The sequence below is a fragment of the Rhea pennata genome, chromosome 7 (assembly GCF_028389875.1).
Source record: "Rhea pennata isolate bPtePen1 chromosome 7, bPtePen1.pri, whole genome shotgun sequence".
Classification (NCBI taxonomy): domain Eukaryota; kingdom Metazoa; phylum Chordata; class Aves; order Rheiformes; family Rheidae; genus Rhea; species Rhea pennata.
The window spans coordinates 20,622,268-20,640,545 of NC_084669.1; the positions used below are offsets into that span (position 1 = coordinate 20,622,268).

Sequence of the window (18,278 nt, forward strand, 5' to 3'; positions counted from 1 at the left end):
TATCCTCCTCAAAGCTGCAGGATTAACACTGAAAATGTTAAGACATCTTCCCTTCACAAGAGGAAAAATACCTATGAGAACAAAAAGCAAGGGCTTACAAACTACTGTCCATCCTTAATTTCTGAACATTACATGGTTGTCATGAAGCCTAGAAACATATTGGAATACAGGAATTTGGTATACAAAACTCCTGCCCTTAAAAAGGCCAGAGGCTAGCACTGACTTAAACTGCATTCCAAATTCATACAGAGGCAATATGTTTTAAATAAATCAGAACTCAAAAGCTCCTGTAAGAGTGATTAAGTTAATTGGGCTGTACAAATGTATTCAGAATCTATAGCAGAACATATATCACTTAATCTTAAACATTTAAAATATTAATGTTTAAAAATCAGAGATGAATCTCCCTGTGTGGTTCATGGGGAGTCTGCCATGAGAGAGGCATCTCTGAAGAGTAATTCATTACCATTACATGGGCTAAATCATTTTTTGAAGAAGTTTCTTTCTATAGAAAGATTTGCACGATGGGCTTTCACAGTTAGGCACCTTTGTTAAGCATTCAAAAGTAGACAGGAGAAAACAAGGTTTCAGAGCCTCCATGCAAGACTAATGACACAACGTGTCCTTCAGCGAGTCAGTGAGGCACAACTCTGATTAGACATCCTTCTCTGAGTGCAAATGGAAATGAACGCATATATATCTCTGAACTTGCTGGAGATTCCATCTCCACAAAATGCTTTGAATACCACAAGGTTCATTTATCAACATTGTTAAAGCCAGTTACTGAGATATTAAGATATCGTAGCTATCTGAAAAATTGAACAACCCACTTAAAAAACACATGACAATACTGACAAAAAAAGGCTCAAAACTTAAGAGAAGACTCAAGAAGTATGTTAGACCAACACCTAGAATTCCCCAAGGGCAGATACAGTTTAAGGAATATAGTTTCAACAAATCAATTCGCTTTAGTCATTAAAGGTAGTGCTGCTTAAAGCCCAACAGAGTGGTACAAAAAGTTACTATTGCAGTCACATACATTCCAGGTGAAATATGCCCCTTTTTCCAGGACATCTCCCTCTTCTTCAGAGTTTTCTTTTAATTGTTCCACAGACAGAACAAATTTTGACACTCTGCATTTTTGAGTGTAAAGGCATAACATACTGCAGGTAAATAATGCAACCATTGTGCTAGAACAGACTGAATCTTCTAAGTCAGGAAAAGGGCTGTCAGACGAAAATCTATCATGAGGACATGTAAGTGAAATGTATCTGCCCATGCCCTTCAAAAGCACTCATGCATACATATGTTACTATTGACACAGAAAGTATATCGGTAGTCAATCTCATTACAATACGTTATTCTTAAACTTAGTATTACTGCACGCTATGAAGCATTTCAAAAACTTCACCCGTATTTACAAAGGCAGGCATTCTACCCTCAAAGCTCCTGCTGTACTCCTACCTAACAACAACTATCATAATAGTTACTTCTTTTCTAAAAACATATAAATGTCTCCATTTGTTCATGTTCAAACCGTTCTTGAAGCAAATGAAGTTATAGAAGCTCCCTCCTACCACCACTGAAGTCCACAGAAAGAGACACTCTTACTAGCTCAAACATGTCCATAAAATAGGCCATCTTTTCAACATAAAAAAAAGGCCTAGGAAAATCTGTAATATCAAACCCGCTCCTAATTATTCAAGAGACCAGAAAATGTCAAGTTCTGTACAAACGCTTTATTTCAGAACCCTTAAACACATGTATATTAGGACACAAAGAGCTGCATAATATCAGCCATATCCAATATAATATCACAACTGCGATAAGAAATCCAATTTTGTCTAACATTCCCAAAATAATGCCAGCAGCCCACTGACCTGTCTGAATGCCCACTCGCAGACCAGGAAGCAGGATGCAATGCCTGCCATTGGGTAACACTTCTGGCTATCCCTCCCTCTCCCAGCAAACACAAACGTCGCAGGGCAGATTGCACTCAAGCAGGAAACATGCCTTCACCTTCCCTCCCTGTGCTCTTCACTGGCAAGTGGTGACAGATGAGCACTGGAGCTAGCTGAGCAAAAAAGAAATAGTGTCTGGCTGTTCAAACGACATCCTCTACTCAAACAATCATCCCAGTTCCCTTGAGGGACAAACAGCATACTGAAAGGGAGTGCGATACTGTCAGACGCAGCTTGCAGGCTATGCAATAACTCCCACTGCAGCACCACAACACAACAACTTCTGCTGGAGCAATCGGAATTGCCTTTCATGATTTACTTTGCTGTCTACATCATCCTTGAGGAAGACCACATGCTACTGACTGAGACAAAAGTATCATGAATTAATAGGTTTAACTATTTCTTCTGCATCCTTTCAGAGATGAAAACTCTCTCTATAAAAATTACAGTGAAAAAAATAACATCACAAAAATACAAGTTTACAGATTCCAAGAATAACAGAAAGTATACTTGAACAGTTATAATAAGTATATATAGGTAATCTCAAGCAATCTTTACACTACACAGAAACATACAAGAGATGCTGAACTTGAATAGGAGATCTTAAATTCTGAACTTCTTGATTGCATTGCAACACATATATGCTATTTAAAGGTGGTAGTCAGTTTTGCCTGAAGGCAATCCGAATGAATGCTTTGTGACATGCAGCTGTATGAAGTTCCACTCACAGGTCTTCCTCATGAACTGCTTATCTGGAGATTTCAGATAAGTGTTCATTATTCTGCTAGTAAAAGAGGTCAAGTAGAATGGGCAGTTCTTTCAAAAGATGAAATTTCAGGTTTGGTTACCAAAACAATAAAGGTAGAGATGCTTTCAGATGGTCTTTCCTGCCATGACTACTGAAGATACATCATTACATAGAAATAGAGGAGGTAATGTAACTCACTGTGAAGATGTTCATTTACTTATTCTGTGCAGATTATCATCAAATTCAGGAACAACATTCAAAAGATTAATTTCAGAATTACAGTGGAATAAAGTAAATCATTTCTTTTCAGCTTTTTCTCTCAGTCTGTGAAGCATCATTTGTACTCCTATTTCTGCTATGTTTCTGGCTCTTTTAAACACTCAAGACAAAACCAGGTACAGTGCAAAACCAACACACTAAGCTCACTTACCCTATGTATAATTCCAGCTGAATGAAGATGTTTGATACCACACAGCATTTGATACAGAAGATACGACATTCGTTCATGGTCTAGCTCCATCTGAATCACTTGGCAGAGATTTGCATCCATGAGTTCCATCACTATGTAACTTATGAAGCAACAGAAAAGAATAATCAGACAATGCTACCATTTTATGGTATTACTTCACTTATTCATCTTTATGAGTATTTTTAAAACTAATTCTCAGCTTTAGTTCAAATCAGACTTACACATCTTGAAATTCTTCCAGGGATTTTTGTGGTGTGAACACATTCAGTAGGCCAATTATCTGTAGGAAGGGGGAGAGGAAATATAATTGCACCGCAGCAACAGTAAAGTTGCAAAGTCAACATTTCAAAACTAACAGCCAACACTTCTCTTTCAAACCTCCTGGTAGACTTCACCAAAGCTCAAAGATGTCCAGAGACTCAACCAGGTCTAACACACTGTAGTAGATGCTATTGATTCTAGGAAAATTACCACATAATCTAAAGACACTTTGTGAGGATTAACAAAATAAGCTCCAAAGATCAAAACTCAGAGTAGTCAGTTGGTCTTTCCCCTACCCTCTGCTTTCAGTTTGAAGAGACCTGACAGGATTTTATTGCAGATGAGAAAAAATATATTAAGATGAAAAATATGACAAACACCAGCTAAGAGATACCACTTTGCCATAGACAGAGGTGAAAGCAACAAGTCCATCCAAAGAAAGAAACAGATTCTTGCAGTTGCATTAGGATATTTTCTAGTTGCTAACAATGGATGGGAAATGCAGTAACAGGTCAAACTACGGCTCATTATCAAGAGTCAGGTGGGCTGGCAACAGTTTATCATCATACAAATTATGCTATTAGGTAAAATTTAGTTCAGAGAATCCACACACAAACCATCTCTGTCCTAGAGAGTATACAAAAATTTCCCAGGTAGCTGCAAGACAGAATATGCTTTCTGTGACTCTCCTTGCCTAATAGCCAGCGGAAATTTCCTCTTGTTCAATGGGTATCAAGAATAAAGGCAAGGAAGACAGCACATAGCTGCCTGTGAAGGAAGGAAACACTAATACCAACATTCTGTGGTCTCTAGTCACTGCTAATTCTCTCTGCAATTCTGTGCTTTGCTCTACTTTACAGCTTCTCAAGCATCAGACAGTTCCTGTTGTCACACTGCAAGATTCCTATTCATTCATGCATCAGAAAAAAAAAGAAAAATCTGCTGCAGCCTCTTTCCTCCTCCTGGTTTAGCAGGTGTAGCAGAAAGAAGGGTATAGTCATCTGCCACGGTATTTTCATTTGCCAGCTGTCTGTAAAATATAGGAGTGTAACACTGACTACTTTCCCAAGTTTCAAGAGAGTATTTAAAGACTGGGTGGGTATTAAAACTAGCCAACAACGGTTCTTCTGAAAGATCTTTCTGTACTTATCACAGAGATAAGGCCATGCTCTGAACACCTCTTCAGCTTACAGAAGATGTCATCCTCTGAGGTTATCCTGAAGATTTTTACAAAGAATGACCTTCCAGTTAATTCTTTAATATCTAAAGCAGGATACTGCACTTACATTTTTGTGGTTAACACACTTCATAAGAACAAGCTCTCTGTAGGCTCTTTTAGCATGAGTTTGGTTCTGAAATGGCCGGCTTAGCTTCTTGATTGCAACATTTCGTTCAAGGATGGCATCATAAGCTGCACTGTAATTAAAATAAAATTATTACATCTCAGTGTCAGACTCATCTAAACTGTGGCAGTTCCCATCTTTTTCACGTATCATGTATCAAGTCTGCAGATAAACTAAAGTTTCAATATTATTCAGCTTACATTCAGGGCATAAAAGCAGAGTACACTTGTATATTGAGCAATTCAGAATTTAGAAAGGTTTTCCCAGCTTCAGAGTCCTAACACATCACAATTTCCACAAAAAAAATCGTAAGATCTCTGTTTCTTAGAGTACCTTACTAAAGATACTGAATTCTTTCTTTATACTCATTGACACTCAAGAACTGACTGCATTAAGAAAAGTCAAAATACTTCAGAGGAAAAAACACGTTATTTTTATGTAAAAATCTTTACACTTAAACAGAGAAGGAAACGAGAAAAACAGGTTACACAAAACTCCCATGTTTTCAGCAACTATGCAGTACGCAGTTGTTCAATATCCCAATCATAAAGGGAATACCAATGTCAAAACAAAAAATTTTTAGGAATGCCTTAACATCTTCATGCCACTGGCTTTAATTTGATAAAAAGGAAGAACAAAGTTTAGTTTGTAGACAAATGCCAAGACACTGATATGATTAAGTAACACCACTTGTTAACTTTAGTTTCCCTTCTTTTAACTGATGAAGACTATTATATTGGACAACTCTCATAAACATCACATTTCCATGACAGGAAGGCATAGACTTTGTTTCCTGTAAGAGGCAATAGGATAGGTGATTACTGTGAAGATTTAGCAAATACTTGTCCGTTAATAAAGAAGTATCAGCAAGGAAAATACTATTTTACTGTCTATTATCAAGGATGGTATACAAACCTAATGAAGAACACCTGTTCGTAAAGGGTCAGCATCAAGTGAACTCAACTAGCTACTTTAAAAACATGTTTTCTTTATCATACATAGGCTTGCATGATTTTTTAAAATCATCTAAACCTCTAATCACTGGGGGGAGGGGGAGAGAAGAAAAGGGAACATTTACTAATAATTCTTTAGTTTACATTTTCTGCTTGCTGGAATTTGCCCCATCTATCCCTAGATACGGACCATATTATGAAAGAGTGACAAAGAGATGGCCAGGAAAAAAAAGTCTACATAGAACTCCTGTATCGGTATTTAAACTTCTGCTATAGCAACTAGCCTCAGAGTCCGTTTCAGTGGTAGATACAATTGAGCCTTTTGAGCACAAAAGGCTCAATTACTCCACATTCCTCCAAATTAAGTTGGATCGGTTGAAGAAAAACAAAACAAAAAAGAACACCACACACTTTCCAGATTACTGGCCTTCAATCAGTTCTGAAGCAGGAAGAGAGGAGACAGGTCAAAAACCAACAGCAAAAGACACCGTTAAGGAAAAAGTGACTAATGGTTACTATTGTTGTTTTTCACACAAAAAGTAGTTCTCCAAAATTCTCCTCTGTAACATATAAAAGTCAAGGCAATTAGAAATTCTATAAAATTAACCTAAAATTACGTTTAAATTTCACAGAAACCTTACCATACTATCCCTTGTGCTCCTGATCCTATGGGTTTTAAGTTCTGATATCGCTTCAATACAGTGAAAGTAGAATCTCCAATTTCAACACTGTAGAAATTGTTGTCACGCTTGCTTCTGCTCATGACGGCAACTTAGTTAGATTGCTTCATCCAAATTTTGCTTCTGACCTGCAAAGAAAAAAAATTTGAAAGCTTTATGTATCCAATAAAATGTAAATTCTTTACAATAAATGGAAGACATTTCTCCAGAAAGTCCTATATGTAAACATACGCTATTTTTTCTGTCTGCAGGAGTGTGATGGCACGTATCTGAAACCTTTTTTTTTTTAATCTTTATTTTTATTTTATCCTATCTTTTATCTCAAGATAGGATTCCAGAATGGGAGGAATAATAGAAAAGTAGAATCGAACTGTTGGAGCAAAAATCCTAAACGGCAATGTACAGAAGGTGGAGGAAGGAAGCTAAATCATACACAGATAACACAGTAGTACTGTAATTCCTTTTCATATACGCATGCAACAAGTGAGCAGGGCTTGGACTGGACACTCTCCAGAGGTCCCTTCCAACCAAAATTATTGTATGGTTCTGTAAATATGAGAGTGACAAAATATCAGCATGCCCTGGAGCCACGGAAAATACCAAAATATTCTCAGTCACAACTCACAGAGATATCCATCACTCATACGGAAACACACCATCAATCAAAGACGAAAAAGGAAAACTGACCTTGTCAGAGATCTCTTATGCCAGCTCCCTTTCTGTCAGAAATCTGGGCAATACCTCTACAATGATAAAACACTACTGGTGTCACTAAAATGGTAGCTTTCAAATTCCCTGTGATACAGGCAGCATCACTGTACGCTGACATCCAATGCTCTTCAAAATGACTATCCATAATACAACAGCCTATATATAAAGTTACCTAAAAATAAATTAAAAAGTCAGGTCCAGTACGATGAAGCAACCCAGTAGAACGAGCTGGATTTTGAGGAAGGATGTTCTGTCTGTTAACCTAGGGAAAACAAAGCTTTCAAAATTCGCTAGCTTAATGATGTCTCAAAACCAGGAAAGTCTAACAAAGAAATATATACAACGATGAAAGTAATAATCAGAGAAAAGAGGTCAAAAAAAAGGATGTATATTCCACTAAAAACCTCTTATATTAGAAAAAGAAAACCAGTATCTTAACAAACATATTTGCAGGAGAAAAAATAAAATTGCATAGTCCTGTCTCCTCAGTGTTAACTGTGCACTTCTAATTTTCTCTTTACACAGGCTTTGTGTGGAGTTAGAACAGATGTTTCGTGGTACAAATTCTTGTTAGACCAGAACAGGAAATTCTTCATTTAGAGCATGTTGTCTTCCTTGGTTACCAACTCAGCTAACACTTTCCCATATCATCCAACTGTCCACAGAGTGACAGATTGTTAGCTTCCATGTACTAATTACACTTGTTTAATTTTAAAAATACTCTGAAAACGTGGACAATGCAAACATGGCCTCCACAAATAATCAAACCTCATAAGGTATGTATTTGGATTCATCTCTGAAAACAAATATTCTACAAACAGAATTCTTTAAGAATTTGAAAGCTTAGCAATTCTACTTTCAACTACCTAATCTGCATTCATTTCAGCTATGTAGATACAGAAACTGAAAGCACTATGAAATTCTAGAAAGAATACATTTTTAACTTTTTACATATTACAGATCAAAAACACACTGCTTAAATGGGGATCAGTCTCAAAGGATCAGACCCTTCTGAAAAAAAAAAAAAAAAAAAAAAAAGATCTTAGAAGTTGAATCTCAGTCGCAAAGACTCCAAAGACTTAACTAAATACCAAAGCAGTCTGCACCAGCTCATTAGCAGGTACTGTTACAGCCTTCCTTTTTCAGCTAACAAGAAATGCCTAACCGGGCAAGAACTGTACCTAAGCTCAAGAAAAAGCTGTGCACAAGTTACGAATCCAGACTATAAATGGTATATCTCTGGGATGGATGTAGGTTTACTGGATACAGCCAAAGAGCTCATTTTTTCAGGCTCCACATGACTCCATCTCCAGCTTTTACTTCCCTATCCATTTTATCACTGCATCTTCGGGCTCAGCTTCTTTCTCAATACTTCCGTCACAGATGTTCCTCACGCATTGTCAAAGCTTTGAAACAAGAAAAAGTGCCCAGTAAATACATAATGACAAAAAAAAAAAAAAAAAAAAAAAAAAGAGAGAGAATTAATAGAGAGAAAATTTGTTGCAGAAGGTATGAAGTCAACCAAACAAATTTCTGAAAACCAGAAACAAACAAACAAAAAGATAATCAATCACCCAACCTTAAGTCTGTTTTTCATCAGAAAAAAATAAAAAACTTATCAAGTTTATCCAGTAAAACTGTATTAATATGTAGCAATATTGAGCAATGTAAGATTAGCTGGAACAGCTTAGCAGAGTGCTGCTGTTTGGTATCAGAAATTTAAAAAAAAAATCAAGATAAATGAAAGTTCACTTCACCTAGGATAACTCCTCTGAAATGAATGCAAAAAGGATCATTCCTCTCCATCTGAGGCTTTCAGATTAATGTTGACACTTTCCCATTTAAAGGTCAATTTTAAATAGTCTGCAAATCTAGGATTTAGTTTAATTTCCTTCCAATTTGGTAAACTTCAAAGGATCAAAGGGTGAACTAAATGTAGTATAATTTAAGAAAGGGATTTTCAGATGCAGTCTTCTCTTAAACAAAAAATTTTAAAAATAACAGATTTTACGTACTTGTGCAAAATGAGGAAAATATACATCAGCTCCAGCTGAATCCTAAAGTATCTTGGTATTTTTCCAATTGGTACATGATACCCTCCAAGTCCAATAAAGGAGCAATATTGAAATAAAATGAGTTCTACAAATTTATACAAATCCAGTGCTTCAGATTAACTATGTCCATGTCCCGCAAGACTTATATTCACACAAAACTGGAGCCAAGGTTTACCTGGCTTTTAATGATCTAATGTCTTAATGGAACAGTAATAGAAAAATAGTCTTAGGAGGAGCAGTAAACAGCAGGGGATCGCTGCTGGAGCAAAAGATATGCACAAATTTTTCAAATTCTCGTTACATCAAGCCCCAATCAATCTCTTCTCCTAATACAATGTCCTCAAAAATTCCCAGTGATGTTTACTATTATTTAAAATAGCAATTGTTACAACGGAAATTAAATTGGGGGAATTAAATTGGGGTACTAAATTAAATTTCAGTGGGGTGTAGGCACATTTAATTATATCCAACAGTTTGAAAGCAGCATTAAGATAAAATAGGTATGCAAATTCAATTAATATTTTTCAAAATCATTATTTTTATTAAACTCATTGTTTCTAAGAATTATTACATTCCTGCCTTAATTTCATGCAAATTATAAACTCCTGCTGTCTATGGCTTATTTACAATTGTTTATTAACAATTGTTTATTAAAAAAAGAATGTGATGTTTGAGGGACATGATTCAGTGACAGATATAATTAATATATCTATTCTCTGCTGAAAAATTCACCAACTGATATCAGTCATAATAGTACTTAAAATAAAACCCCAAACAAAAAAATCCTAATTAGTAAAGAACAAAGCCAGAAAGAGAAAGGAAAAATTATAACATTCTATAAAAGAAATCAATGCTTCTCCTTTCCACACGAAACATGGTTAAGTAAGTCTTGCTCCTGTGATTATTGTGGGTATTTATTTCATAAGAGATCTAATCTACCTGGATCCCGCCTAACTCCACTGCGGCATTGCTCCACACCTGACTAGCTTTACAGACTATGAAACTCAAATGTGTCTCAGACCACTATCTTGCAACTTTTCCAAGACTCAGGAAATGAATTAAGAACAAGATTGAGGAGATAGGTTTTGCAGTGCTGAAATTGCTCTCCTTCAGGAACTACTTACAGGAGGAAGGGACTGAAAACAAACAGCCCCTCTCTTACATACAGCAAAGCCAACCATATCCAGTAAGCCACTGGGGAAGGGAAGGGATAGCTTTCTAAATAAAACATTTGATGAATTTCTGAGCAACTTCACATTAGGATATATTCCATGACTAAAAGTAGTCAGAATACAGAAGAAAAAACAAATACTCTATTAGATCTTATTGGAATTTTTAAAAAATATTTCACTACACATCTGTACAGAGCAGCTCTGAAGCCACATTCTAAATTTAATGTTTTATCTAAAGACTAAAAGCCTTGCATCACAAGATGAAGAAGAAAAAAAGTCTACTTCATAGTGGGATATTCCTGCTTGCCATTACAAGTCAATGTTGTCAGTCAACACATTTCAGAACAGGAGAAGGATGAACACACCAAACAGATCAGCTGAAAACCGACATTAGTCTGCTGCCCAGTTAAATTAGTAGCAGGTCTGAAAAATCTCCATATAGCCAAACACATGCTCAAGCACTCGCAATCAGAACTATGGTAATAGTCGGTTTCCTTTTCCATTATCCAATAAGTACAAACTTCACGTAAGATTAAAACATAGGCTTATATTAGCTGACGCAGCAGAAGAATTAAAACCACGTGAGACTAGTGGATAGGACAGAAAAATGGTAACAAATAAAATGGGCATAGCAATATACAAGAGGGAATAACTAAGGAAGGAGGAAGAGGTGTCCTGAACTGAGGAAGGGGAATAGAAGTGTCAGGAACATGATGCAGGGAAGAAGGCAGCATCATAGACTTGTTCCAAGCTTTCACGTCCTCATCCTTCTCTCTACTTGCATCTCAATCACCTGCAAAAGGGTTGCACTTCTTAAGTTAAGACATAACATTCCTCTACCAAAATGTCTCTTTCTAAACTTTACATTTATTTTTTGGTACCTTGACTCTCCAGAGAATGTTAAGTCCCTTTGGATCATATTCCAAAATCAAAACCAGTGTCTCCTCCAGCATCTTTTTAACAGTATTTGTTCTATCAGATAATCATTCAGAATTAAGGAGCAATATAAACCTTACAGCTCATCTTCCTCTCACCATTATCATTCGAAATATCAACGTCCACTGCCTCAGCAAAACATATGGTCTACGTCTTCATTTTACATGCATGCTCTTCCAGCATAAAACTGACCTACTTAGGAAGAAATGGAGTCGATTCTCAGGAAAGCCATTTCTTGCACATTTTGTATAGAAAGCTATTGCAAAGGGCCTAAGGAAGGCTCTAGGATGTAACAGGGGAGTCCTGACCTGCGCAGCAGTTTTGCTCGTAACAGAGATGCATCTTCTCCTCGCTTCCGAGTCTCCAGAATCCCATCTGGCCTTTACAATTTCCGCAGCCTCTACCAATCCTGGCATCCCTCCATCCCCATCTTCAAAGTCTCTTACACTTACTGCATGTTTTTTTGTGTTGACCATGGAAGAAAAAAATAAGGCACTCATTTTATAAGCAAGTTTATTTCTACTCAGTGCTTTGCTCTGACTCAGCTTGAAACCCTTTGGGCTCACTGCCTGTCCACCTCTCGTGGAAAGCTGAGTTCTTCATCCTCAAGAAATGCCTGGTGCTGCCCTACTCGGTAAACCCAGCTTCCAGAACAAAGTCAAAAGATCTCATATTTTTCCATCTGCTAATTCACTGGTGACTAATTTTATGAAGACTTCAGTCTTAGAAGTTCCACAGCACCAAAAGTCTTAGTCTTTAAATATTAAACTAAAGTCTAAATTCAGAATCAGGCAGACTTTCAACTCTTACCCAAAATATCCAGCAATTTCTTTCATTAAAACATGATATGGCTGCATCAGATAAAGTTGCCTACCTGATTTTGTTCCATTTTCCAGCAATTTTGCAGAAGCGCATATAGGAAGAAAAGGAAGATGCAGACTGCAGATTTTCATTAGTAATGAGGAAACTAATAATAAGTTTGTCCCATTATCTATGAGCTTGCCAGAATGCTATCACTGTCAATGGGGGAAGAATCCCACAAAACACTGACTTCTTCTCACACATTAACTGCTGTATTTTACCTTGAGAAAAACACTCATAAACCAACTTCAATACCTGGTAGCCTTTTAGTCGCAGCCCACAATTACACAAAATAAGACATTCTAAAACTGAACCCTGAGATGTTACAGTGTGATTTGGCATACTGACTTTCATCCAACATATCTGGATTCAGTTTTAGAGTACTGAAAACGCAGTATAAATCTAAGTGCAGGATGCAATTGAAAAGGATGAGTCCTCTACCCATCCCCTCCTTCACTCTGGTATCAGGACCCATTTGACACCGCTGCACGCTATCTTAGAGGGCAAAACTGGCAGAAAACAGGGGAGGGAGGACTGGGAGAATTTTCCTCATGTATAATCAGATAAAACTTCCCAGTCCCTGACTCCTCAGTCATGAAAAGAACTTCGTTGCTGTACATCCAGTGGATCACAGGCTAAGTAGAAGCAGACCAGGTCAGAAACTAGAAGAAAAAAAAGCATCCCTGATCTAACCTAACTGATGTGTTTGATGAATATAGTAAAATCATAGCTTATGCTCTAAGGCATTTTAAACTCAGAAGTAAATGAAATAGAGAAACTTGATTGATTCTGGTCTTACAAGCTGCTAGGAAAGCAATAAAAGAGCTTACTATCAGATCACGTGTCAATAATTTATTTGCCACTGGTTTAGTGGGCTCCATGCCAGCTAACAATTCACAAAACCATTCAGATTTCAATACTAACCGGTGCATACACATTCTGCCTTGGTCGTCCTCATTCTTCAGCTTGCCATAGGTAACATTTACCCCAAAAAACACAAGGAAAATGCTGAACATGGAAATAACGCTTTATCCACACACTGAAAGTCCCTGGAGAACCCTTAAGACTGTGCAAAATTGCTAGTCTGATTCCATGAAAAAGAAAAATGGGATTTATGAGTCCTGCAGGAGACTCAGGAGGGTCAACAATTTCCACTTCTTTTTTTTTATACATTTTGTTGAAGTTGTAAAGACATGATAGTACTATAAAGGTAAAAACGTTCTGATGCACAAAACTTGTAACTCCTTGAAAAGACAAGTAGTATGAATCTTTAAAAGTAAATATCATGCCAACCTTAAGAAGTATGGACTTTTTCCAATACGGTTTCATTGACACTGCAGTCTCCTTTGCTACAAACAAATAATACTGACAATCAAGATTAACCAAATTTCTTCAACAAGCTTTAAATGAAGCTTAAGCTTCAGCAGTAAGATTTTAGAATAAAAGAAACCTTGTATAACAAAGTTTTTATATAAATAAACCTATCATTCACATCCGTTTAAAGAAAGGATATACCTTAGCACTTCTCCACAGGACTGTTCCATAGAAACCTGCTATCTTCAAGATAACTGTATGATAACATAACACTGTATTTTAATATTGGTATCTAACTTTGTCTATAACACAGACAACATTTAGTTTATCAGTCAACATATGGAACAGTAATCCAAATAAATTACGTTTCATGTTAAAATATTTTCTAGTAAAGTCTAAATGTCAGACAGAAACAGGATTTGGGACAGAAATACGAAAAAGAGAAATTCATTCTTTGCTCACATGCGTTCTGTTTAAAGGTCTTACTACAGGTGGATTAAAAACCTTAGGAATGGGCCAGATGAACTTACACATAGATAAAAACAAAAACTCGTAATGCAAAGCTATATAAACAATAACAATGTATTTAGTAAATTTGCCTTTGAAAAATGCATGTTTGGATTTCTCTAGAAAGCAGAGACAGATGACTTGCTGCTCCTAACAGGTCCCTTTTTATTTGATGCTGTTTAAATCTGTTATCTGTACTACAGGACAGTACTATATTCAGGTCTCCAATGTAGTACAGTTTAAACAGCATAGTTCCAAACCAAAGCAAAGTTAACATGTTCAAACTAGAGCCGGCATCAGTGTGGTTCAGCTGAGGTTTGTGGCACGTGGAGCTCACAGTACAGATAAGGTTATCAGAACTTCTATATCCATCCCGTCAACAGGGCTCAATTTGGGTGATTTATGATTTTGCTTTAAGCATCACTCCAAACACATCTGCATCAGGACTCTGAGCAGTTTAGCTGAAACAACAGGCAATTAGGAGCCTGGGGGCTCCTGGGAACCACCGCTGTACAAGTAAGGAAGCAGATGACTACAGAAGCTGACCAGAAGTGACAAAAGATGAAAATCATGATAAACAGATGCAGAAGTGGAAAAAGGCAATTTTGACATGATAATGGCATAAACCACCTATCAATGATGATTCAAAGACTCCACTCAGAATATTGCAATTAAAATAAGGGGCCTAACACCACAGCAAATCAATTTTCTGTAGGAATCTTTGGCTGACCGAGAGAGACATGTAAAGAAAGCCAGCAGAATTTCAACTATATGCTTGATGGCTATTGAAAGCAAAACAAACATATATTATACGTAAAGTCCCAGTATTAATGATTTTTATTTAATTTCCTTGTGAAATTGCAGTTCACACACAGTTGATTTGTATGCATCATGTGCCTGCGAGTGCTTGCCTAATTTTCAGCTGTCACATTTAAAGGCTTCCGGACATCTGTTAAATGGAGTATTGTAAGTGGAGCCCATTTTTAACTAAAGCATTCTGTCTCCTTAAAGGTAACCTTATAACTCGTTTAGTTATTCACAAAAGTAATCCTAGTTTTACTGATGTTTTCATTTTCAGTATTGTCCTTTGACAGGAAGGTTATACATCAAAATCATTCAAGCTCTGTAAAATGATAGTTCAGATAAGGGATTTGGAAAAAAAAAGAGTTAACATTATTTGGGCAAACAGTGCTGTATGGCAGTACTAGACCTCTTCAAATATGAAAGACCTCTGAAAAATACGAAGATTATTTTAAAATGAAGTATCATCATTGTTGACTGCAGCATTAATTTTCTTAAAATTCTGCAAAGCTTTTAAATTATGTCTTCACAAGTCAGATGGTTATGAGTTGAACAACTTCCAAATGATTGCCTAAGCTGCTCTTAATGTTGACATATGTTTAATGAGGTCTCTAGACTGTGCATAATTGATATGGAAGTGCCTCCCGTTTCCTCTGATGTACATCTACATTAGAAGAGTTCTCTATTTAGCCTATGTAACTAACATGAGGACTGGCATATCACAAAATTCTCAGTCTACAGCTTGATTTTGGGAGCCATTTTATACAGGCAACTATCGAACAAAATCACACATATTGGAGCGATCCTTCTGTAGCACAGGTCAGAAGTGCAGTACAAGTACCTGTCCTAAAACGAAACTAGATTTTTAACACACTGTTTAGCTGTCAGAAAGCCAAATTTCACTAACCACAGATTCCACAAAGCAAAGGGGACGAAGTTCTCAGTTTTGGTTGAGGACAGGGCAGGGCAACCTATATAATCGTAACAGCAGCACATTTAGATTTCTATGTTATGACTTGCCAACTGCTTTCAAGTTCAAACACAGAAGGATGTCACTTCAGTTTGTCTGAAGACAGGTGATTTAAGGTGCATTTCAATTTTTTAAATTTTATGGCTGCTACAGTTTCTTTTCAGTATTCATTTTCTATAGAAAACTCAAAGCCAATTTCTTGATTTTCAACAGCCTGTTGAGTATTTAACAGTAAAGATAGTCTTCTTCACTAAAAATAATAATTCCAGAAAAGCTGACATGTTTTGTATACATGTTAACGTAAAAAGCTTTTGAGTATATGCCAGCAAAATACAACTTAAAAAAAATATAATACAGGCTCTTTATACCAACAAATTTCCTCAGTGGTTCAGCAAACATCATTGCCAGATTGATAAATCTCTTGCAAAGACTTAGAGCCCTCTTTGTTAAACTAATTCTGTTCTCAACACATTTTACATGAAACAACAATGCAAGAAATCCATTAAAGCTAATGCAATCTTCCCAGCGATTTAATATTCCACCTTACAGGGTCATATACTGGCTCTAACTTCACATTGCAGCTGGATCACATGACATTTTCTAGCATGCCTCACTAGTTTTCTTCATGTTTTTTCATTTAACTTGAATATGAAAACAGTACCAGTAATCTAAAGAGTCTACTAAGACAGGAAGGACATGCAGGGAAATGAACCATCCCCTTTTCTGTTTTAACCGCCTTTGCTTGGCAGGTACACACTACATCACAGTTTCCATAAAATAATCACCTAATTGAATGGACCACTGCAATAAGATGAACTTGGTTCTGCCTTGCAAAAACCCCTTAAAAATCCCAGTCAATATAAAGCAGCTATCTACCACTTAAACAGTATAGGCTTACACAAGAATACTTGCACTCTATACTGAATTCCAGTGCAAACCTCCTCCCATCTAAAGAAAAAAAAATTAAAAAAAAAAGGTTGAAATGAACACTGGCTTTACTATTAAACACAAAACAACATATATAGGTAGGCTGATGGCACAACAAGAGACTTTAAGCAATGGAAGGTGCATGCTTTCCCTTTGATAAGATCAAAAAATTACATTGCTTAGAAAAGAGTATTTACATACAACTGTTATTGTAAACTAAGATATCTAAAATTTTACTTCTCATTCTAAGCTCTAAACTAGTAAGCAAAGGGGTCTATTTTCATTTCTTTATCAGTTGTCAATATAAATTTTCCTAGTAAAATCTAAAATTCTGCTCAACTGAATACTTGCATTGTATACAAGAGCGTTCCAGGATTCACTGTCATTTTGCTAAAAAATACTACTCACACAAAACTAGTCTGATACCTAATTTTAGTCTCCAAAACAGACATCTTTCTCTAAATGCCAGTAGGGGTTGGAACAGGCAAGTAATCTTATTCACTCAGCATCCGGGGAGCTTTCTTATGTCATCTACAGATGTAAAAAGCCCTAAGTGATTTGTGTTTTCACCCAGACTAATGGTGACCAAATGTAGCAACTCAAGAGGAGCACACTAAATGTTTTTAAAACCGAACATGTTGAAGCACACGTGGTCACTTCAGTGTTCACAGAGGGTCTGCTGTAGATCAGCTACTCTCAGACTCTCTAAATCAGGCTGCCTTCTCAAAACACAACACCCCTCTCCAGCCTGCACTGCTCTTGTCTCTAGTCCCATGCTTCTCTCCACAAAAGTAACAGGACACACTACCCATTCCTTATTTCCACCTCAAAAATACTTGCAACCTATGTTCCAGGAAGTTCAGCTTTAGGGACCAACCTAATCCATTCTCCAGCTTCCAGGAGAGGCTTTCCTGTGCTTCCTTGCAGCTGAAGCAACTTTCTGACCAGGAATAGTCTTCACAGCTGCTGCAGACCTCCACTTGGCTCTGCAATAATTCAGAGTTGCTCTTCAGCAGACAACCAGGCACAGCCCACTACTTTGTCCTCTTGAGAAAATGAGTGAAGCTTTATCTCTGATGTTGTTACACATGTAAAATTAATTCGAGCAGCAGGAAAGGAGAAAACTTCCTCATACAAACACAACTAACAACTTTTTTTTTAATTACTTCCTGTGAGTATTCTTTAATTTAAATCATCCTCACCTTGATATTTACACATTTTATGAACTGTAATTCCCAAGCCAGACATTGTGCTATCCATCGCATGAAAATAATTTGCAGCCCATCATAAAGGTGGCAGAATGCTTCCATAAAATTTTTAAACCTCTGAAATTCAACTTCCAGGTTTAGGGCAGACTATAAACTATTAAAAGAAAAAAAATATATACATACAAAAATTGGTAATAAATGCATGCTTCATTCCTCATCTTAATTAAACTGACCTTCTCCTTCTTCTAGCAGCTTTGGTTAGTGACTGCATTCCTACAAGAGCTCGCAAGAGTAGCTGCAGCACCAGTGCAGAGCACAGGTGAACAGTCTGACTTCAAAGAGCCAGAACCACCAGCAGTTTTTTTTTTTTTTTTTTTTTTTTTTTTTTTTTTTTTTAGGGAA

At 36.7% G+C, this 18,278-nt stretch overlaps 1 protein-coding gene across 5 annotated transcripts in view; it reads right to left on the minus strand.

Moving 5' to 3' along the window:
• MAPK8 (mitogen-activated protein kinase 8) overlaps nucleotides 1-18,278 on the minus strand; it is a 52,015-nt gene that overhangs the window by 17,194 nt on the left and 16,543 nt on the right. For all 5 annotated transcript variants that reach the window (XR_009959034.1, XR_009959033.1, XM_062580782.1 and 2 more), the window contains exons 2-5: nucleotides 6,377-6,543; nucleotides 4,726-4,855; nucleotides 3,400-3,458; nucleotides 3,140-3,278 (exon numbers count right to left, since the gene is read on the minus strand). Coding sequence is in view for 3 of the 5 variants with exons in the window: in XM_062580782.1 (XP_062436766.1) it covers nucleotides 3,140-3,278; nucleotides 3,400-3,458; nucleotides 4,726-4,855; nucleotides 6,377-6,498 (450 nt within the window). In the remaining 2 variants the exon portion in view is untranslated. The remainder of the gene's footprint in view (nucleotides 1-3,139; nucleotides 3,279-3,399; nucleotides 3,459-4,725; nucleotides 4,856-6,376; nucleotides 6,544-18,278) is intronic.